Source organism: Zea mays, chromosome 8 (genome assembly GCF_902167145.1).
Source record: "Zea mays cultivar B73 chromosome 8, Zm-B73-REFERENCE-NAM-5.0, whole genome shotgun sequence".
Taxonomy (NCBI): domain Eukaryota; kingdom Viridiplantae; phylum Streptophyta; class Magnoliopsida; order Poales; family Poaceae; genus Zea; species Zea mays.
The window spans coordinates 67,032,042-67,054,323 of NC_050103.1; the positions used below are offsets into that span (position 1 = coordinate 67,032,042).

The 22,282-nt window shown below is 45.4% G+C and overlaps 2 protein-coding genes across 2 annotated transcripts; one reads left to right on the forward strand and one right to left on the reverse strand.

Moving 5' to 3' along the window:
* The first annotated feature begins 2,632 nt into the window (after positions 1 to 2,632).
* Positions 2,633 to 7,190, forward strand: LOC103635300 (uncharacterized). Its single transcript, XM_008657789.3, has 5 exons — positions 2,633 to 3,381; positions 3,533 to 3,614; positions 3,977 to 5,518; positions 5,730 to 5,755; positions 6,199 to 7,190. The coding sequence occupies exons 3-5, from the start codon at positions 4,030 to 4,032 to the stop codon at positions 6,946 to 6,948; spliced, it is 2,265 nt and encodes a 754-aa protein (XP_008656011.1). The 5' UTR covers positions 2,633 to 3,381; positions 3,533 to 3,614; positions 3,977 to 4,029; the 3' UTR covers positions 6,949 to 7,190.
* Positions 7,191 to 8,101: 911 nt separating this feature from the next.
* Positions 8,102 to 10,830, reverse strand: LOC100272960 (uncharacterized). The gene is made up of 7 exons (NM_001147412.1): positions 10,492 to 10,830; positions 10,309 to 10,379; positions 10,025 to 10,133; positions 9,582 to 9,664; positions 9,265 to 9,423; positions 8,565 to 8,666; positions 8,102 to 8,460 (listed from the first exon to the last, which is right to left on the reverse strand). Exons 1-7 carry the CDS (start codon positions 10,556 to 10,558, stop codon positions 8,320 to 8,322), a joined length of 732 nt encoding a protein of 243 aa, NP_001140884.1. The 5' UTR covers positions 10,559 to 10,830; the 3' UTR covers positions 8,102 to 8,319.
* Positions 10,831 to 22,282: the final 11,452 nt, after the last annotated feature.

A 22,282-nucleotide genomic window follows, 5' to 3' on the forward strand; every position in this document is an offset into this window, starting at 1 on the left:
CGGTGGATGCGGAGCGTGGCCGTGGATGTATGGCGGAGGGGGTTGCTGATATGTGTGCGCGACAACTCTAGGGTTGTCGGCTGGTTGGGCCCGTGCCATCCTGTCTCTGGTGGCCTTCGTCTCTGGGCAGTCTCTGGTAGGGTGGGCGCAGTCTTCACCGTGGAACAGGCAGTAAAATTTGCGCGGCTGCTGCGCTCGTCCCCGGCCCCGACCACGAGTTCCATTCCCGCGGCCCTGGGGGGATACTCCTGGCGGCGAGGGGCCTCGCCAGCGGGGTGCTGGTTGGCGATGTTGTGCACCTGTTGCTGATTGCGGCCGTCCCGACCGGAGTCTGGCTGCGAAGGCCTCGTCCACGTGCGGCTGGACTGTGGAGTGTCTTTGGGTTTCCTCTAAGACTCGACTTTACGCTGGTGGAGCTCTTCGGATCTGGCATATTTTTCAAATATCTGATACAACTCCTGGAGGTTCTTGGGTGGATCCCTGATGCAGTGGCTGTAAAGGACGCCGGCCCGAAGGCCACTGATGGCGTAGTGGATGGCGATTTGGTCATCGACCGGAGGCAGTTGTGACTTGAAGGTCAGAAACTTGCGGTAGTACTCCCGCAGAGTCTCTTTTTCCAGCTGCTTGCAGAGTGAAAGTTCGGCCAAGGCGTCGGTGTCTGGGCGGTACCCTTGGAAGTTGAGCAAGAATTTGTCCCGGAGACTTCTCCAGGAGTCGATGGACAATGGCGGCAACCTGGTGTACCAGGTGAGGGCTGGGCCTTCGAGGGCAATGATAAATGACTTGACCATCGTGGCGTCGTCCCCTCCGTATGATGCAACGACGACCTGATAGCTCATGATGTACTGTGCTGGGTCAGTGTTGCCGTTGTACTTGGGATAGGTCCCTGCCCTGAAGTTGGCGGGCCATGGTGACACCTGCAGGTGAGGCGCCAGGGGACTTCGCTCGTCAAGGTAGTTGACCCCTTGGAATGTCGCGGCGTGCGGGACGGCGTGTCCGCGCTGAGGGATGAACATGTCTTCGATTTGTGCGCGCTGTTGGAGGGGTGGGCCGTGTTGCAGGCCGAGTTGGCCTTCGCTCTGCATGAGGGCGATCTCTTGTTCAAGCTCCTGAGCCTTCTGCTCTTCGTCGCGTATCATCTGTCGCACCTTGGCTTGTGCGGACACGCGTTGGCGCTTGGCCTCGAGGATCTCTTTTTGCTTCTGGAGGTTGCGGTTCTTTATGCGCAAGGCGCGCAGTTGTAGCTGTTCTTCTGCCGAAACGCCGATGACTTCGCCGTCCTCGGTGGCGTCCGCGCCCTCTGGTGGAGCGAAGCCTGGGGGAAGTTGTGGTTGTCCTCCAGAGCTGCAGGTGTGGAGACTGCCTTCGGGAGTGGGTTGCTCGTTGCGCTGCCTCTTGCTGAGTGCGTCGTCTTCGCAGGCCTCTTGGTGGGTGGTGTCGACAAGGGCATTGCCCTTTTTCTCGGCCAGCAGCGCTGCCTTCGCAGCCTTCGAGGTAGCTCTCTTGGGTGCCATCGCGGGTGGTTTTTTCGTAGCACGAACGGTGGGCGCCAAATGTTGGAACTTACTCTCCCGAGCAAGTTGATCCAACAGGGGAGTGAGAGCAACGTAAACAAGGTTTCGATTCGAGATGACAAAAGCTCTGTTAATCTAGCCTCTCAAGGGCACTGTGCGGGGGTATTTATAGGTATCTGAGTGCCCAGCGTCCTGAGTTAAGGACGCATGTGCCCTCAGGCGCCTAGGTTATCCCCGGAATATTCCTATAAAGCAGGGTTACAGACTGTAATTACAGGGAGACCTTTACAAATTAGGCCCGTAATCCGCGGCGGCCACGCATGGCCTGTTACAATGGGCCGGATCACACGTGGGCCTCCATGTTGGACGAGGCCGCGAGATGAGACGACATCGTCACAGGTCTTCGTCCAGCGACGCGTGGGACGAAGGGTAAGTCTGCCAGTCATTTTGTCTCCGTTGGCGCAGCGAGGTTGGCGAAGTCATCGAGCGAAGGGTAACGTCTTCGCCTTCGCCCCAACAAGCATATGGTTTTGTTGGTTTTGAGAGTTCGAGGACCGAAATGATATAACTTGCTATGTTTGGAAATGTTGATGCATTTTACTCTAGAGATTATCTAAATAGCTAAATACTTCTACTTAGAACAGTGCTAGTTTATACCACATAGTAGTACTAATAAAGTCTAAAAAAGTTTTCTTTTATATATTGACCTTAATAAACTAAAAGTCGATCTCCTTTGGAACAAAGGAAAAAAGTGTAAATTTTTTGAAGGATTGAGATCCTATAAGAAGTTTTTTTCTATGCGGTCTTTTAGAACAAATGATTGGGTTGCTATAAATCATATAAATTTTATATGCAATGGGTCATTATAGTGAGATTTTAGAGGATTTTTTAACATTAGGTTCAATCTTTTGAAAACTTTCCTATAAAATTTTATATAAGATGTGTCACACAACGTTATTTCTACATTTTTTCTATCCCTGTATTTTACTAATCCTTCGTTCTAAAGGGAGGCATAACATTGGTTCACTCACAATTCCTGCCTTTTTTCTTTTCGAAAAGAAAGCAATCTCCCTGTTTTTCACTAGGCAAGAGGCAACGCGTCGCGTGCTACCGGCAAATCCACGCAACCTCTGATTTTCGCCGTCGCGTAGGTCGTCAACTCTCTGTCGCGGCATGCCGAAATGTGGCAGCCGAGCCCACGGCTGACGGGCCCCACCCACTCCCTGTGGAGGCGAGAGAGCGTCGTCGAGGCAGCTCGATCTGCCGTCCGTTCCACTATACGGGCGGGCAACAGGGGGGACCCCTTCCCGCGTCCGCCCGCCCGCTGAGATATTTTCCGTCACCGATCGGCCGTACGCTCCCCATCCGACGACTCCGCTGCCGCCGGCGCAACCGACGGCGGCCTTTTGAAGACGTGGCCCAGGCGGGTTGGGTTCGCTTTTCCCTGTTCCTCCCATCCCTCCCTGATCTCTCCCATCCCCTTCTCCTGGGCTGGCTGGCCAGTGACGGACCAGCCCTCTCCCACCTCGCACGCCCCTGTGGCTCCTGACCTTCCCACCACCGGAGTTAATGCCGCCTGGCCTGGCCGTCTCGCTGGCGCGGCGTGGGACGTGGTAGCAGTACCGCGCGTCGCGGTTGGGCCAATGGGACGGGCGTAAGTGCGTAAGCGAGGACGCGAGGTGAGGTGTGGAGATTGAGGGGTGGGAGCTGTTGTGGCGCGTGTCTCCCTGTCGCCCGCAGCTTCTTTTTATTCCTCCCGTCCGGTTCCGTTCCGGGGAATTGATTCTGGGGAGCCGGCGCGGCCGCGGCTGCTTTGATCCCTTGCCGCCTGCCTGGCCTGGGCTCTCGTACCGCAACCGCAATTTGGGTGAGTCCACGCTTACCTGCTCCTGCCATTCGGGCTGTTTCTTCCCGCGGTTTGGGAGCGAGAGCTGCGTGGGAACCTTGGCTCTTGGTTTCTCGCTGTTCCTTTTTCCGTGCTTTTATGTGGAGTGGAGGTAATTCTCATTGTTTCGCAGCGGCGTGCGTGTTCCTTGCCTAGATTGGCGTGATCCAGCTCTGCTCCAACCGTAGAAGTGCGCGCACTTGCTGCTAGCTAAGGTAAAATCTATGTTTCATCTTTTGCTTGTTCATGAGTTGCTACTAGATCAATTTTTTCCCTTTTTTCTCAAGAGTCTGAATCGCAAGGTCATGCCATGCGCATGCACCAAGCAGGAGTAACGACTCCTTTTGTGATGGAAAACTTCCTATTAGGTTCCACGCCTACCCATATACACCCCCAAACTTTGCTAATTCTAGTGAAATCTCCAGGAAGCGCCCTTGTGTCTAAACAACTCCTGATGGAACTTCTGAGTTCTGACCCTTACCTGTATTCCTGATTTACCAGTTCTGCATGGTTTCTTCTGTCAGGAATTCAAACATCTCCTTGTCTCTGATTTTGCTGTTCTTTGCATCCTTGACAGAAGCATCTGCAGTGATCGTTCCAGGCTCGTGAGGAAACTCATTTGCTCGAATCATGTCCGACTTTGTCGGGAGCAGATATACCAAGCAAGAAGATTTCCATGTTTTGTTGAGCAAGAAAGATCCTGGAGAACCACCTGAACATAAGCACGTCCTGTGGATGGCACACTGGACCAAAGCAAGCAGCAACAATGGCAGCAGCAATCCTTTGGAGGGTACCACCAAGGGCACTACTACGAAAGATAGCGAGACCTTGCCTTATGAATTCACGGAATCTACGGTTGCTAAAAGGCTCATGGTAGGAGTAAGCCATGGAAGCGCCTCCATGCAGCATGACCGACAATTCAATTCTAGTGTGTGGGGTATGGCACGCCATATTTCCAACGAATTGGGACCGAAGAATAGTGAACATGTTGATGGGTCTTTTGAAAAATTTGTGAAGAAGGATGCTGTGAACTTGAGAGCAAGGGCAGTTGTGTCAGAAACATACTCTGTTCACAAGCTTTCAGAGTTACCGTTGGATTTTCAGCACCTTGGGAACTCCGACGATCCAAGTCCAGATTGGAGCCACTTTCCAATGTTCGAAATTAATCGAAAGATTGACAGTATTCTCAACCGCAAACGAAGGTCTGCACCTCTGAATCTAAATGCGTCTGCATCCCATGTATTGGCCCTATCGTCACAAGAATACATGATGCACTCACATCAAATAGCTGACGAGAACTTGGATATGTGCAGACCTGCAGAAGGCTTTGCATCTCACTTAGAAGATCCTGCTGGCCTCAATTCAGATCCTTCAGGGCCAAAGTTAAAAGGACAGTTATTGGATACCGTGTCATGTTCTTGCAGCAAGGACGACACCAATTCAGCAGATTGTCTAATAGACGAGCAGCATACAAGCCACTATTTTGCAAACTCAAAGCATGAACTGCCCTCTGTATCTAACGAAAAGAAGTTCAAGTTTGCAGGAAACAACCACAATCGAATTCTTGCAAGTGCGTCCCATAAACATGAAAGTGTTGCAGAGGCAATGTTCTGTGCACCAGTACTTGGTAGTGAGCTTCAGAATGAACCTATAACTATTTCCAACATCGGCAAGAAGGATGGTGAAAACTTCCATGAGATGTATAATTGTAATAGCAAGGCTGTTCCTTGTTCTTTGTTAGCTCATGAGCACCATCGTCATCTGAAAACACAGAGAACGGAATCTGCAGGAAATTTGAAAGTCTGCACGTTACCTGATCAACAAACTGCAAATGAATTGGCAGACAAGAGTAATGGTGACCTGCTGACATATGGACCAAAGCCAAAGAAGGGCTCTTGCAACCGAAGAAGCCTCTATTTATTCGAAAAGTTAACGATTCCTTCCAAATCACAAAGTGCATATCCTAAAAATTCTGCGTCTTCAGGAAAATCTAGCGGCTTTGGAGTTTGTATGTACGGCACCAATATTGGAAGCCAGTTATTCGGAGCACAGAATCAATCTTCATCTAAGACTGAAACATTGCACAGCGATGCTCTTATTGGGTCCAAATCCTCAGCAGGTGAGAGGTCTAGCATTTTTATAATACAGTGTCAGCTAAGAGTGTGGTTTAAGTATGGTTGTTTATGCGCAACATATATGCTAACAGAGCAGCGTCACTGGAATGTTTCATCTAATACATATCGGGTTTTTTTTTTCTTTTGCTGATGGTAGCAGTATCATTCTCTGACTCACACAATGTTTTCTCTTTTTTTTTTTCTGGATTGTTGTAGGCATTGCTTCATTATCGGCACAAAAGGTATCAGTGTTCCATAATCCATAGCGATCCGATCTCCTGTCTTGCGCATAAAGAGTGTTCCTGGACTACTTATATTGCTCGATACTAAAAACTAAAAAAGCAGATTTTTTTTCAAAAAAAAACTAAAAAAGCAGAATATGGCTTGGAACCTTTTTTGTATTGTTTGGATGGTTTTCAAAGAAAAAAAAGGTCTATAAGTTTTGTTGTCAGAAATGCATCTGATGTATCGTCAACTTTGTTTTTAGTGTTAGTAGATCTTTCTTGTTTATACTCTTTCTTGGAATCTTATCATATTTATGTTGGTTTGAATACACGTCCACCTACCTGTTTCTTGTCATTCCACATGATAATTATTCCAAGCCGTGCTCATTAGTCATGGACCCGTACCAACCAGTTGACAGACCTATGTACTGATTCTTCCATTACCAATAAATGTACTACAGGACAACGGTTGCCCAGCCCCAGCCCCAGCCCCAGCCCCAGACGAAGCGAAAAGCGAGCAGCTAGCAGCTCCGTCGTCCAACACCAAGCAGGGAGGAGAATCAGCATACAGTAAAGAAGATGGATCTCATAATCTCAACGAAGGCCACGATGTTTCGTCCAAAGCAGCTATCGGTAGCAAGCAACCATGCATGCCTGGAGCAGGAATCACGAACCTGGATCTCATACTCTCCCAGATGAGCAGGATGAGAAACCAGATTCCCAGTGGCGGTGTAACTCAGCCACCAATAGGCGCCGAGCCAAGTGATAGATGGCTCAAGCGCCTGCAGCTCGGCGTACCAGACCCTGACGTCCTTGGTTCCAAGACCAAGAGGCCAAAAGTCGGAGACAGTCCTCCGCCACCCAGGCAAATAAACCGGTCCTTTGACGTGGCACTCCCTTGCAACCCAGGAAAACAGGAGGAGCAGAGCTTGAATGGAGGGGGGAAAGTGCAGGGAAGAGCCCCCCCGATTCCAGAGAAGAGCGTCAATCGCTGGATAGGGAGATGGTGCCAGGGCGGCACTCCTGTTTTCCGTGAAGGCCCAGGCCAGGGAAGGCAGGCAACGAAACCTGCTGGCCGGTTGTCCGAGGAGCTTGAAGGACAGTTCTTTCCAAGCACTGCGGCGATGGCGATGATGGGGCGCGCGATGCACAAGCTCCGGCCGTGCGAGCAGCAGCAGAAGGGGCCATTCGTGGTGTGGAAGATAGATTGACCTTTTTGGGTGTGATATACTTGTTTCTTTAAAAAAAATAAAATGTAAGGCAACTATGCATTTTGCCTGGCTGTGGCTCATGGTTTATTGCTTTCTGGTAGTGGAAGTAGCTAGGTGTAGTGCCTACTGATTGTGTAATGCTTTGCTGTACCAAAAGTGTAATACTATACTGTTTACTGTGTCGTTCGTTATGGTGATGTACACCATGGAGTAATCGAATGGGACAGACGAATGAACTGGAACTGGAAGGTGAGCATCATCAGCATGTCGCTACTTTGTTGGCTGCTTGCCTCGATCCGCCTCTATGTAGTTGCACCGGCCACATTTTGCAACTTCGCTCACAGCTGACATGCGCTCCATTTGATTCCGCGTCCCGTCCAGCGCTGCTACCTTTTCGTCGCGCTGCTCGGCGCGTCCATGGTGCCGTTCTCCGTCGTCGGCTAGCCGTCCGTGCAGGTAGGTGCACGCCAGCCGACAGCCGGACCGGGTGCGCGCTCACCGGCTTCCTGCTGTCGTTCGCCCAGGTGCCGAATGGGCCACCGGATGGGCTTCGAAGCTGGGCCGATGCATTGGCCGCTGCTGCTTACTGCTAGCTTGTGGAAACGAAGAGGAAAGCTGCTGCTGGTGCTTGCTCCATAAAGAATAGAACCCGCAAGTGGTGGTCTATGTGGAACTTTTATATGTTTTTTTATAAGCACCCAAAGTGCTGTGCTGCACTTTTGCAATTGTCTGTCCATATATAATATAATTCTGCTCCTTGTAGCTGAACTACATTTACATCGGTTTAACAATGACGCTGATTACATCTGTTATCAGAATGAAGCACCTTGGAGCTGTCAAAGTTGAATATCCTACTTTATATTTCCATTGATGAAGGTACGTACCTTATACTCTAGCTTGGATGCTATACTATGCTGGTGCCAATGCTTTGCTGCTTGTGGGCTTTAGCCACAATGGCAGACATGGAGAATAGGAGTTGTCAGGCAATAAAAGAAAAAAAATGAGGACAAGCATTCAGAAACCTTTTTTTTTAGATTCAGATTCCAGCAAGTGGATAGGATTGCAATTTTGCAAGGCCTTAATTTTCTACCGCTTCCTGACCACATGATAGATAGGTGGAATATGGCATAAAATGCTACGCAACAGATATTTTGGCTTAAGCCTCTTTCATAGACTCAGTGATAGAAGTAGGGGCTTACACTTTTGAGTTTCTTCATCTGGAACAAGGTCTTGCAATGTATTTTACATTTGACATGGATATTTTACATTTGATTACATGCTAGATGCGACCTAAAGCAACAAATTTGTCTTTTTAGTACACATCCAGGCGAATTAGTGTAGGACCCTCACATCCACATGTTACTGGGACGACTAATTCTTCCTCATCCTCAGGAAGCTAACTAATGTGATTCTCGGAGGAAGACCGGTGACATGCCTCTTCTTGATGGTGGTGCTCTTCCATGGCTTCCCGTCCCTTACACTGCTTGTGGTCATTGAGGTTACGTTATAGAACTGCAAACAGACAAACCCTGATCAAGACCACTACTATTTTTAAGAGCAACTAAATTCTTTAGCATAAAACTGTTGGGTTTTATCGGACATGGGAACATAGTCACCTCACAAACACCGTGCAGAAGCAGCCTCTGGAACGGGTCCTGGACATTCAGCACAAGCACGTCGCTGTCACCAGTACCTTCAATGAAGGCCCTAACCTGTTCCTGCAAACATGAAACGCAAAAGCTGATAGTATAAACAACTGACACGCCAAGTCAAATAGACTGGAAGAGAAGTTGTTAGCAGTGGCATAAGAAAACTGCAAAACTGATGCCAACTTTTGAAGACAGGAAAAATATTTACACAAGGTGGAAACAAGGGCAGCAGACAAAGAGACCCACAATGCACCTTTTCTGAACATTATTTTCCAAACAAAACCTAGGCATCATACAGATATAAGTCATAACAACGACATCTTTGCTTTTATAAGCATAGCACTAAATTGATATTGTCGATACTGTAAATTTAGAAAGCTATTCAATAAAATTTATCCTGTCTCATAGACTTCGCATAATATTGAGGCTTGAAACTACAAATAACAAATTAGATGTGGTATGCATGATGAATTAGCATGTGCGAGAAAGATAGCAGATTCAGATATATATAAATACATAACCAAGAACTCTCATGTCTTGTTTGCAAGAAAAACAGATTAGCTTTCATCAAATATTATCACTTCAATCAATTGTGGAGGAGATGAAGAGAATGAGCCTGGTTTTTATGGAAAAAGAGGGGGTTAAACTAAAGCAAAGAAGGCAATACTTCATATATTTGAAGTAGATCAGGTAGAAATTTTTTCTTAATAGCTTCTCTTGTTTGGCGACCTATACGACGCCAAGCATTCAGAGCAATCAATTCATCTTCGTCGACATGAGTCCTTTGTTTTTCGGATGATCGTTTCATGTGTTGCATCAATCTTGCCTGCAAATAAGAATAAGTTGCTTTAGTATGGCTGGTCCATAACAAGTGCATGTGACTGTTCTGTGATATACAGATATCGCTTCTCATTGTGCATTTCACTAAATTATATAGTGAACAATGATGAACAGAATGCGGCTAGCAGGACTGGCTCTACACACCTCAGCATCCATGTCGATGCTCCTGAAGGCCTCCCAGTCACTAACACTTGTCCTGCAGAATGCTGACAAGGGCAGCTCCTCACCTACATAATCATTGTAATATACATATGAGCTTTTCCTCAAAAAAGAAGAAGGAAAAGATGACATGTCATATGCATATAAGAATTCTCTTTAAATGATATAAATAGAAGAACAACAAGATATGCACGAGGACACGAATTTCCAGTACTGCAGTACTTGTGAGCATTTAACATGGACATGTTTTAACTTCAAGAGAAAGAATGTTGTCTCTTTATGATTTTGTGAACATAGTCTATAGCTTTTCTAGCATACAAGGGGCAATCGCAAGCAGTTAGTACAAATAGTTAAAGAACATTTGAACTGCGAAGCATAGAAAAAGCATGCTTTTTTAAAAAAATACTGGAGCAGTATTCGGAGCATACCCCATGGTGGAGGAGCAAAGAGGCCTTTGATTTCTTCAACATGAAGGCGTGGGACAAGCTCAATCAGCAAGCGGTCGTTCAACCATCTTCTTGATCTCCGGTTGCTGACCTGAGTGATATAACATTGCAATGTGTAAAGCATTGACCTGCAGACCCCTAACACACATCACAACAAGTCTGATATTACACCAGAACTACTACTTGCATGAGAGCATTCAGGCATGACGAAAAGGAAAAAAAAAACGAAAAAAGGGCAGCAAGGCGTAGAAGGCAGCAGGAACGACCTTGGTGGCCATGTCCTCGAGGGATTCAATCTTCCTCTCAATCACCTGCGAGCGCGACTTGACGCCGTCGCCTGCGTTCACGCAGCACTAAAATAAGGGGCGGATTTGGGGGTTGAGCTCGACATGTGAGCATCGAAAGAGGAGTTTTTTTTTCCTTTCGGGTAAAGGGGATGGGCGGGTTACCTTTTGCGGAATCAAAGAGGGAGGAGTAGAACTCCTCCTCCTTCCGCAGCAGATCGGCGCTCGCCATGGCTGGAACCTTCCAACGGGAGAAGCCTCGGTCTGGTCTTGCACTGCCGACGCGGTCGCCGGGGCCGCCTCACGCGAAGGAGAGGGCAGGCTGGTGGATGCAAGGTCGCGCCGGGCGGCGGAGGTGTGCGGCCTGGTGGAGGGGACTTGGGTTGGGGCAGGATCGGAGGATTGGAGCTTGGAGAGATTCCTCTTCCGACTTGCGTTGCGAGCGGCGACCGGCGACCGGCGAGAGGGCGGTCGTGAGCAGGCAGGAGAAATTCTCTACTCGCGTGTTCGTCTCTCAATGAAAGTGGGCCGCACGTTCAATGGGCCCGCAAATGTAAGTGAGAGAGTTTTTGTGGCCGGTTGATCGGCGGATACGGAAGGGAGGAAGGATATGCGGATCTGTTGCGGATCAGCCTATGCTGCCGTCACTCGTGTCCTCTCCTCTTGAGCACCCTCCAATCAACCATGTGCTAACCTTATTTGGCTAAATTTTCTTTGTTCGTGCGATTTTTGTCATTATCTTCTACCACCTCGGTTCTCAAATGTTTTTTATCATCCGGTAGGTAATTTTTAAACTAAAACTCGACACATAGAAAATAACAGAAAGAATATATATTAAAGGGTGTTTAAATATAGTAGAACGAGTTAGTTGGTTAAAAAACTGCTAGTTGAATAAGCTAGCCAACTAACTAATTTACTAAAAGTAGTTAATATTTAAACTATTAATTATAATGTTTAGATATTTTTAGCTAATGTTAGCAGCTAACTACATTCAAACATGGCCTAAATGTCTGGCCCTAACTCGCAAGGCAAGGTATCCACGTCCTATGTATATGGATTATCTGATCCCAAACAAACAACTTTAGATGTGAGTTAAAAGCGTCGGTCCACAGACGCATAGAGACAACTTTCATGCGGCCGCTACCAGGCTCTTTGCACCACTGCTTGTGATAGCAACCCGTCAAGCAGGGGCGGATTCAGGCCTATGGTCACTAGGGCCCAGGCCCTACTCTTGGACGGACTAATTGTGTAATAACAACCCAAAAATATGAATAGTAACCGAACAACCCAACTAGCAAATGTGGCGGGCTGGCGGCTGCTCGCCTGCTCCTCTGCGGAGGCGCCGGGCGCCGGGGCACGGTCACGCGGACTAGGAGCCGAGCAGGGGCAGCCGGCCTGCACTCCCGCCGGCCCAAGGGCCGCACGCGGGCGAGGCACTACGGGTCTGCGGCAAGCTGGCGAAGTGGCGAGCAGGAGCAGGAGCAGTCGCAGCCGCACATACACCGTGCAGCAGCCAGCAAGCAGCGCAGGCGCAGCAGGCGCAACCCGACAACCTATGGTGAGCCTCGCGTTTCCAATTCCATGGTTTGTGCTTGTTGTTTGACACCGAGAAAATTATGTTGTGTCTAGAAAGTTTCATAATCCATAGTGATTAGTGTTACAATTACAGTGTACAATATGAAGAGAGTTCGAACAATAACATCATTTTATCAAGTCACGTCAAATCAAGAATCAAATGAAATCATTCAAGACGTACAAATTGGGACTAATTTGGATGAAAATGAAAACAATCAAGAATCACTAGATGTTGGGACTACACAAAATAATACGGAATCAATAGATACTGAGATTGGGACTGATGCTAGTCAAAATGTGCAAGGTAATCCCAATGTTATGTTCAATCAAAATAATATTGTTGGTGATCATAGACTTCGAAAACCAATTGAAGAGTTAGATGTGAACATTCGAGATATTGTTAGAAGAGAGTATTTATTGTTATGCCCTTGTCAACCAAAATGTCACATATTTCCCAAGAAGCAAATAGGAGATAGACAAAGAATTTTTCAGGAATGATGGTTCAAAAAGCATGAATTGTTGGAATACAATGTTGCTAAAGATGCGGATTTTTGCTTTTATTGTTTCCTTTTCAAGCAACCAAGAAGGGAAAACTTTGGTGTTGAAAGCTACAGTGGTGCGATAGGGTATGACAATTGGAAGAATGATATTTTTGAAGAGGCCAAGGATTTTTGTCTCAAGCATAATATTGTTGTCCTGGATATGTCAGCGGAAATAGTTAGACGAGGATGTTCTAGAGGCCGTAGAGGACAGTTAGGGCCGGCCCTGATCCCATGCAACAGAGGCGACGACCGAGGGCCCAAAAGTAATAGGGGCCAAATATTTAGTATCTATATCATAATATAATACACTATTTTACACTTTACAAAACTCATCCAACCAAATAATCCACACACCCATAATCTTTACTAAATCCACCAAACAAATTGCACTCATACTTACACAACATCAAAATCAACGGTTCAGATCGTTGAATAACATCATCTCTCTTGCGCACTCAAATCTAATGGACAATATTATTTGGATCATCCTTTAGCCCTCCCCTCCTCACGTCCACACCGCCGTCAACCCCTACCCTCGCGTCACCACCGTCGCCGTTCACCCCAATCTTCCCCTTCTTAGGAACGTAGCATTAGCACGGGCTATATACTAGTAGTAAAATAGTATATGTAGCTAACAAGCCGGTAGGGCTAGGCACACGGACGCCCGACGCACACGGACCACGCGACACATGTTGCCCACTGCCCAGTCATCACACTCACGTTATCGCGCGTCTGTGCGACCATACCCTCCACGTGATCATCGTTCGCCATCTAGCCAATCCAATCCTCCAGGATTCCAGGGCGCTGGGCGCCACTGCTCCATCCCCCAGGCACGCACAGTCAAACAATCAAGATTCATGTTATTTTGTGGCCGTCGTTCTTATTTCTCACCTTGCAAAGTGCTAATCTGCACCGATGTATATTATCTAGCGTCTTAGATATTTTAAAAAACCAATTTCAATGCACATCATCATTTACATACGTAGTACTAATTTGCTCCGCTGCATATCATATAATTTTTGATATAGTCTAGAGGGACCACCATTATCCGTTCGCCTGGGGCCCTCAAAGAGACATTCAAAGCCTTCAATCCTCTCCAAGTGCCAAAATCAAGTCAAGCGATTAAAAGTGTTTAGTGACTTGAAAAGGGTGTTTTGTGTTTCAATTGTTGCTCTTGTTGCTTGGTTGCTTTCTTCATCTCTCTAAACTCTTTAAGTGTTTTGTAAAGTTTGCAAGAGACACCTAATTGTGTGGTGATCCTTGCGGGGTCTTAGTGACCCGTGAGATTGAGAAGAAGCACTCAACTGGTCTAAGTGACCGATTGAGAGAGGGAAAGGGTTGAAATAGACCCGACTGTTGAGGACTTGTTCTCAAATGCTATGAGTTAAGAACAAGGCAACACAAAATGTTAATGATTAAAGACCTTCGTCCTCCGAAGCATTATCTCCCTTAGGATATAATGATCTTCAGACGAAGGTTATGAAGGACATACCTTCATCATCTTAGTATGTAATAATGAAAGTAGAAGCATATGAAACATGGAAAATAACACGAAGAATCATATTGAATTGTCAGATTATTTATATTCTTATTATTTCATCATGGACAAACATTAATAATAGTAAATTACATTTGTACCTTTGGCTTGACAGAAGGTATAAGCCCAAGAGTGACGTGCGAGTGAATACAAGTCAGCGTGAATAGTACGGTGCTAATGTTCATCTATTTATAAGCACAGGACGCAGCTTGTGTAAAATTACATCCAAGCCCTTGACATTTGTTATTGACTTAAGGATAATCTATCGAGTACTAGATAGCCTTTTCCTCTTTAAGTCGGTTTCATTTTCCACCGCTAAGCCGAAGCTTCCCCACACGTAGCTTTGGGGCTGGTTCATCCTTCTCCCAGACCGCACTTTTTATATCGTGTACAACTTCATCCCAAGGCCGAAGGTCCCTGTGAATGTATTATACTTGGAAAACATATTAGTCGTGTTTTTGAGGACCTTCGGAAGATGAAGGCCCCCAACAGTAGCCCCTTGCAGTATTAATTTGTTGTAACAACGAATTCAGACTGCGACGTGAACGAAGGCCTTAAGCCGAAGGTTCGAAAAAACACCTTCACTTCGCTAGAATAGCGAAAGTCAATGACAAACGGGGCCCGCCAAGTTGCAAAGCGCTAGGCGTATAAATAGGAACCCACAACGGCAGCATTTGATACGCCATTTCTGCTGTTTGCGCTATTTTCTCAAATTTTTAACTCTTGCTTATCAGCCCTTGCCTGATTTTCGAGCTTCGGTTTAAAGACGTGCTTGCTCCATGTCTGAGGAGAAGATGACTGAGGAGAAGAAGATAACTGAGGAGAAGAAGTTGTATGAAGAGAATAAAGTTGCGGATCCTTTTATTGATGATTTTTATGAATCTATGGCAAAGACGACTACAGAGAATATTATCAAGGAGATAATGGAGGATTTGTCTGAAAATTCTGATGACAGTGATGATTATGATGTGGAAAGTGGAGATGAAGATTCTAAGGACCGGCCCTGGCGGCCAAGTCATACCATCTTCGGAAAATCAACCATTAAACAAAGTCATATTGACACCATGAGAGGAAGATACTTTCGCGACATGTCTATTGTGAGGGTTGGAGGAGACAACATCGCCCCTGCTCCTGAGGAAAATGAAGTTGTTATTTACCGATGTTTTTTGAAGGCAGGCCTTCGTTTCCCATTGAGTAAATTTGTGGTTGAAGTGCTGAAGATATTCTAGATCTTACTTCATCAGCTTACCCCCGAAGCTATAATTAGGATGGGCTTGTTTGTTTGGGCTGTAAGAAGCCAAGGGCTGGAACCGAGCGCGAAGTGTTTTTGAAGTATGCATGAACTTTTGTACGAGACGAAGGCCATCGGCAAAGAACAGTATCACAACAACTTCGGTTGTTACGGATTCATTGCCCGCTCTAATGCAAGCTACCTGGTGCCAACATACCGAAAAAGATGGCCCGGGGCCTGGATGGAGGAATGGTTTTATGTTAAAAATGATCTGACTAAAAGGGAGGACATCAAGGAAATTATCCAGCGCCCCATCTGGTCTCGCTTCGGCCTCCGAAGGCCGAAGGTGGCTATTGAAAGTGACGTTGAAGCATGCCAGAAGGCCTTTAGAAATGTTTGTGCTTTCATTGGCACAAGAGATATAATCCAAGAGCACATAGCCTATAGGGTGTGGCCACTTGTGGATAGCTTGGAAATGCCGAAGGAGACTACTGCTGAATCCAGTGAAGGTGGCCTAGTTCGATTGAAATATACCTTCAGATATAGAGAGAAGTTTGACGAACCAAATGATGACTGGTTGAAATGCATTGAAGCTACCAGCGACGAGCTGCTTGGGACATATTCCAAGCTAAGGCCGAAGATGATGCCTTGTCCGCAGCCTTCGGGGGTCGGGGCAAGAAAAGATTAAACAGGGTTTTTGATGTAATTGGCTTCATGTATCCTCATTACTGCTACCCCTTGAGGAAAGGAAAAAAGAGGAAAACTACCGCTTCGACCACCACCGCTGTGCCGAAGGGCAAGAAAATGAAGGTTTTGACGCACCGACCTCGATATATTGAAACGATCGTAGTGCCTAAATTTGATGAGGGTACCTCCTCCACTGCCGAAGCAGAACAAGCGCTCCCGCCGCTCGGAGCGCTGAAGGGTCTATTGTAGTGCCGAAGGTGCCTACAGTCGGGCCAACCGAAGCCAAAGATGATGCGGCCAAAGAGCCAAAATTGGAAAAAATAGTGATAATGCTAGAAATTCTGAGCCCACCAGCAAAGGCAGAATTGCCAAAAGTGCCAAAGGCTCCTGCCGCAACTCCCAAGAGAAGGAGGATGGCAGCGTGCTAGATGCTGTCATGGAGACCACAAAAGCCTTGACCCCTGCTCCTACTAAGAAAGTTGTCGAAGCTGTCAAAGTACAGGCCGAAGCCGAAGCTGGGCCTTCAGTGCCCATTGAGACGAAGGCTGTCGCACCTAAGGATAAAGCTGAGCAACAAACTCCAGATACCGGCATGGCAGCGGGGCAAGATATGATAGAAAAAGCTAAATCTCCTGCCCCCGAAGCTCCGGCTGAAGATGTTGATTACATTATTCGACATGCTTTGGGGAAAAAGTTATCCAAAGAAGAAATTTTAGAAGCCAGACACTACGCTCAGAAACTAAAATATCCGAAGGGGGCCTTAGTGTTCAATGGCACTGACGAAGATGATTTCCTATACTGTCTCCTGGACAACAAAGAAATATCTGTTTGCCGGGAGATAGCCAAAAGTATGGGATTTCCGAAGCTTGAGGAAGGCCTTTCGGCCATGTCGAAGGATGATCTTCCTGATAGCCTTGCATACAACAATATAAAGGTACAAAAGCTATTAACTTTAAAGTTGGAAATGAAGTATTTCATTGTCATGCTTAATTCTTTCTTTTTCTTGCAGGGCTTATTTCTTAGCAATGCCTTGAGGGCACAAAAGAACGCCGAAGACAAAAGCTGCACAATAGCTCTCATCAACCTTCGCTCATAGGTAATTGAGCTGAGAAATGAAGGTTTGGAGAAAGATAAGATTTTAATTTCATTGGTGAGCAAGGTGAAGGAGGATGAGGCGAAATACAATGCCCAGGCTGAAGCTCATAAAGCTGAGGTTGAAGACTTTCGGAGACAACTTGCCGAAGCCAAAGAAAATTGTGAGGTCGCAAAGGCCAGCCAAGAAATCAGCGAATGGTGCAAGGCCAGGCTAGAGAAAAATATTGAGGAGCTTCACGAATCCAAGGAAAGATGTTTTGAAAAATCCTTGGATTGCGTGAAGAAACTAAAAACTAGCTTTTCCAAAGTGGGTGCGTATTCCTCTAAGGAAAATTTTATCCGAGGCGACCCCGAGGGCGTTATTGAGTGGATAAGTGGGAAAGCCGAAACTTTTGAGGAATTTCTGAACGATCGCGGAGATATCTGCGCTTTCTCCGGCGCCCGGGGGATTGCGGCTATTCTGGAGAAGGCTAGATGCGATCACGTCAAAACTACAGCCCAAGCCGAAGCTGCCTTCTCCATAGACAATACAAAAGATCCTTCAGCGAAGCGACTTTGATGGGCGGAAAATTTTATTCTGATGTCTGGGTGAACAGTTGCCGAGAATTGGCCAACGAAATTATAAAAAAGAATGAAAAAGACACCCATGACGCCCGAGAAGAAGCTAGGCGAACTGAAGAGGCTGCTGAACGCGAAAGGCGCATAGGTATTGTTTTTTAAATTTTAACTTCGGTACTTACTTTGTGGCTTCGAACTAATAGTTTACCTACTACAACTGAGCTATCACCGCTGCCGGAGCCGTACAATCCCCTGGCTGATCCGGGGATGAAGGAAGCACTAGATGTTATAAGCATTGCAAACTCTATTATCGACGAAGTTGTCGACAAGTTATCAAACGAAGCTGCATAAAAGATCCTTAGAGAAGAGTATACTTTGTTGTAATAATACTTTGTAACTTTATTGTAAGAATACTTTGTAACATTTGATGTATGGAACAATTGATGAGACATGTAAATTACTATAATATATTTCTTTACGATGTGTGAAATTTGCACACATACCGTTTTTGAGCCTTCAGTGAAAAAACACCTTCCCTTCTTTTCATGCTTTGTGAAGAAAGAGACCCCTTCTATGGCAAGTCTGATGAAATTGTATTTCCCGAAGCTTACTTCGTGCCTCAGCACATCTTCATTTTGACAAATCATTTGCCGAAGGTTTGCTTCGTATTCAATTTTTGTGCCGTTAATGCAATATGATGTATGATGTAATGTTATGCGAAATGATATGATGATATGATGCAAAATGATGATGATGCCGAAGACACACACCCACTCGCCCACACTGGAATACACAAGACTCTACATCCCCTTAGGAACGTCTTTTGAGTCTTTAAGCTCTGCATCCCCTTAGGAACGACTTTTGAGCTTCTTCACCTTCTATTTCGGTGGCATTTAAGCTCTGCATCCCCTTAGGAACAACTTTTGAGCTTCTTCACCTTATATTTCAGTGGTATTTGGCTCTGCATTCCCTTAGGAACGACTTTTGAACAGAAAACTTACGCTGCGCTCCCTTAGGAATGACTTTTTTGTAGCTTCGGATCATAATTTTTGGCTCTGCATTCCTTTAGGAACGACTTTTGAGCAGAAAACTTATGCTGCGCTCCCTTAGGAACGACTTTTTTTGTAGCTTCGGATCATAATTTTTGGCTCTGTATTCCTTTAGGAACGACTTTTGAGCTTCGGAATTTTACTCCGCTTTCTTAGACACGTCTTTCGAGCTTCGTAAATCCATGAGGAAGATATATTTCACTCTGGTGCAGGCACAATTATTACAAGAAATTGAAATTAAGTTCTTCATTACTTGTTTCTCTCACAAAAAATAAAATGGCATAAAAGATAAAAGTACATCAAAAGTAGGATATTCCTCAGTATATATGTTTCGATTCTGGTACACTGCTATTGACTATACGAGCTTCGGACTCCTCCCTGAAGTCGCGCTGCTGTTTGGCGTGCTGGTGCCCTTCTGACCGCTGGCTTCGGGTATGAGTAGGTGGCAATGGTGGTGGTAGTGGGAGCTGGGGCCAGGAAGCTTGTGAATGACTTGCCGAAGCAACAGAAGCTGCAGGTTGATTACCCACGTATTCTGGTATATAGGGAGAGTAGCACGAAGCAGTTTGTAAAACCTGCTTCGGCTGATTTTGCCGCGCTTCTGCTTCAGCAATCTCTTTTTGCTTATGAATGGTGACCTGGCATGTTCTTGTAGTGTGGCCCTTGTCTTCACCACAAAATAAGCAATATAGTTTCCTGGGCTGTGTGGCGGAACCGCCCGAATTATTCCAGCTTAAGTGCCCAAGTCGCACCCTCAAGGGCAGCAACACACTTAAACAGGAATAACCCGTCAGTCCCGCGGATCTAGTCCAATAAAGCCACTTACCAGTTTCGAATACCACTAGCTAACTCGAAGGTGAGGCACAGAGAAATACAATAAAACATAATACCACAATTTAATAAGTATCATTAGTGATTACATTATCAGAGTTTCAGAAATAATATCCATAAATTTAATGCAGCAGAAATAACTAACGGAGAAAACCGAGTAACATGGCAAAGCCTGGCCACGCTACTCCTCCTGGTCCTCTCCTGCGGAAGCAGTAACCCACTCGACCATCTATCCCGGTGGCAGGGATGGAGGCCAAGTCACACCATCAACCAAATCAAGGAGATACCTGCAAAAATTATGCCACAAGCAAGGCTGAGTATACTAATACTCAGCTAGACTTACCCAGTGTGAGGAGTCTACTCCTCTACCTCTAGACATGCAGCTCTTTGGCTGAGGGGTTTGGTTTGCCAAAAGCACTGGCTGAGTCTAAAATTCAGATTTTAGCTTTCCAAGTTTTAGTGTGATTCTCTTAAGACTAGATGTGTACCTAGCTAATCATACATGGTATCAAATATTATATCAATCAACATCTTTTGTCAGTCACCTCATTTCCACTTATTACTCAATGCAGTACAATGGATCAAGCAGTCTCATTAGCTACGAGAAGCAGACGATTCGAATCGAGTTTTTATCCTTGCAAGGCAAACCTAAACACACGACGTGGCGAGGCACTCCGTCCCCACACACATCAACCCTCCCTGTCGATTCCCCGTCAGCAGAGAGGGCCTCATCGCCTTGGCGTACAATGCCTCACTGACCCCGACTGTCGTCGTGCAGTGACCGCACTTGTACCCACCATAACCGGAATGGGAGACCACGTCTCAGGTCACGTGAGGAGGGCAATCTGCTGCCAGGTTCACTCAGGTACTAGGCTTACCGATTTACCATATTTCTTGGCATATGTTTAGTACGTTCAAACGCTTGACACAGGTATCCACACGTTAATCCTTATTCCAATTTTCCGTCTCGTAAACAACGCATCCTCATGGATCCGTGTCCACAGACCATCATCATTCTGATATAAAAATGGATACAACCAATTCCTGACCTCGCGCGAGTGCTAGAAAAATCACTCGACTTCTACCGAGATCCCTAATTAGCAAGCAGCTAATCGACCTAGCATACTAGTATCCATCTCAAAGGAAATCCTGAGTTCATGCAACTAGGGTTTCAATCAACTCCTAAACTTAAGTGCACAATACAAGCCTACAAACAGTAAGTGCAGTAAAATAGCATATATATAATGGTTATGCATAAAACCAGGGCTTGCCTTTAATCTAACACTTAGATAGTGTTTGCTGGGGGAGGTACTCGCTTGGCGAGCATCCACTGGGTAAGTCCACCATTCTTCAGGTCGTCCACCAACTGCATCTTGTTGTTGGCACCACATCACGTGCACGATCATCACCTCTCGGTCCTAAATGAGATGCAAGATGCATATGTATGAATATAATGAAAGGAACACAAAAGTAGCACAAATATACAAAGACACAGTGGTGAACTAAACATTTAAATTGGAAGACACCGTAGACAACCACACGTTAGCATTAGTTATCTACGCTTTATCGGCGATCAACATTAACACCATTAAAAAGATGACAACACTTTATATATTTACGCAACACAAAAATAACATCACAAGTACGCGCATTTTATTTATTTGGATACGTCTTTTCATTAGTTCTCCTATTGATCGCGCAAAAGCATCACCGACCACACAAGTCCAACCAAGACAACGTAAGCTTGAATACGACACATGCATCACTAATTACGGAACTCATATATCACAATCAACTAAAGCAAGCAACATATAAAACATGACATACATGTTATCTCAAGCTTAGCCATTACATGTCTATGTCCGTTAAGTGCTAACTAAGCATTTTTAGCCAAAAAGGGTCAACTCAACAATCAATTAAGCACTTGCAGAATTTTAGGACAGCAGCACAACAGTCACTTGTTGTAATCATAACTATTCAATTATTAGTCCAAAAATATCAAACTAGGACTTTCTGGAAAGTTTAAAAAGTGAACTACAACTTTGGTATTTTCATCACAACATGATTCAACACTTAGCAAGGTCAAAACGTGCTAATACACAGCTCTGTCCAGATTTGGACAGATTCAGACTTGCAACTTCAAAAAATTCATAACTAAAGATTTAGACATCCAAACAAATTGATTCTATACTTTCTGGAAAGATAATGAAATTTTCTACATATCATTTATAAACATCTCAAGGTGATTCAATATTTAACTAAGGATAAAAGACACTAGAAGACTTTGCTGTCCAGAACTGGCCAGATTCAGACTTCACACTTCAAACGCATGTAACTTAATCTTCAGACCACAAAAAGAGTGATCCAAGACTTTTTGGAAAGCAAAAGTATTACACAACTTTTATAATCACCAAGAAGTGATTCCAGGTTTAACTAAATCAAATATTACAGTTTTCGAAATCTGTTCTGACAGTGGATAGAACACAACAACCAGTTTGTAAAATTAATAACTCTTAAACTGTCAGGCCTATGGTTGTGAAATTTTAACACAAGCAAGATAAGAAAAACATCTACAACTTTCGTATAACAACCATCAACTGATTGTAACATTAAATTAAACAAACATTGCAGTTTCTGAAATCTGTACAGAATTTGGACAGATTCAGTTACTGAATTTGTGAACAGCATAACTCCTAAACGATCAGACTTATGGCTGTCAAATTTTAACACAACTAAGATAATAAAGTTATATACCACTTTTCTATATCACATATCTACATAAAATACAATTTAGTTCATCAAACATACAGCACGGGGAAATCACTGCGTGCAGTCCAAAACAACAATTAAT

Excerpts from the sequence above, each read along its gene's own strand:
- LOC103635300 (XM_008657789.3), top strand. The coding sequence starts at position 4,030 with ATGTCCGACTTTGTCGGGAGCAGATATACCAAGCAAGAAGATTTCCAT. Across the intron at positions 5,519-5,729 it reads TGGGTCCAAATCCTCAGCAG|GCATTGCTTCATTATCGGCA; the intron begins GTGAGAGGTCTA and ends GGATTGTTGTAG. Across the intron at positions 5,756-6,198 it reads CTTCATTATCGGCACAAAAG|GACAACGGTTGCCCAGCCCC; the intron begins GTATCAGTGTTC and ends AATGTACTACAG.
- LOC100272960 (NM_001147412.1), bottom strand. The coding sequence starts at position 10,558 with ATGGCGAGCGCCGATCTGCTGCGGAAGGAGGAGGAGTTCTACTCCTCC. Across the intron at positions 10,134-10,308 it reads TCGAGGACATGGCCACCAAG|GTCAGCAACCGGAGATCAAG; the intron begins GTCGTTCCTGCT and ends TATATCACTCAG. Across the intron at positions 8,667-9,264 it reads ATCTACTTCAAATATATGAA|GAACAGGTTAGGGCCTTCAT; the intron begins GTATTGCCTTCT and ends TCATGTTTGCAG.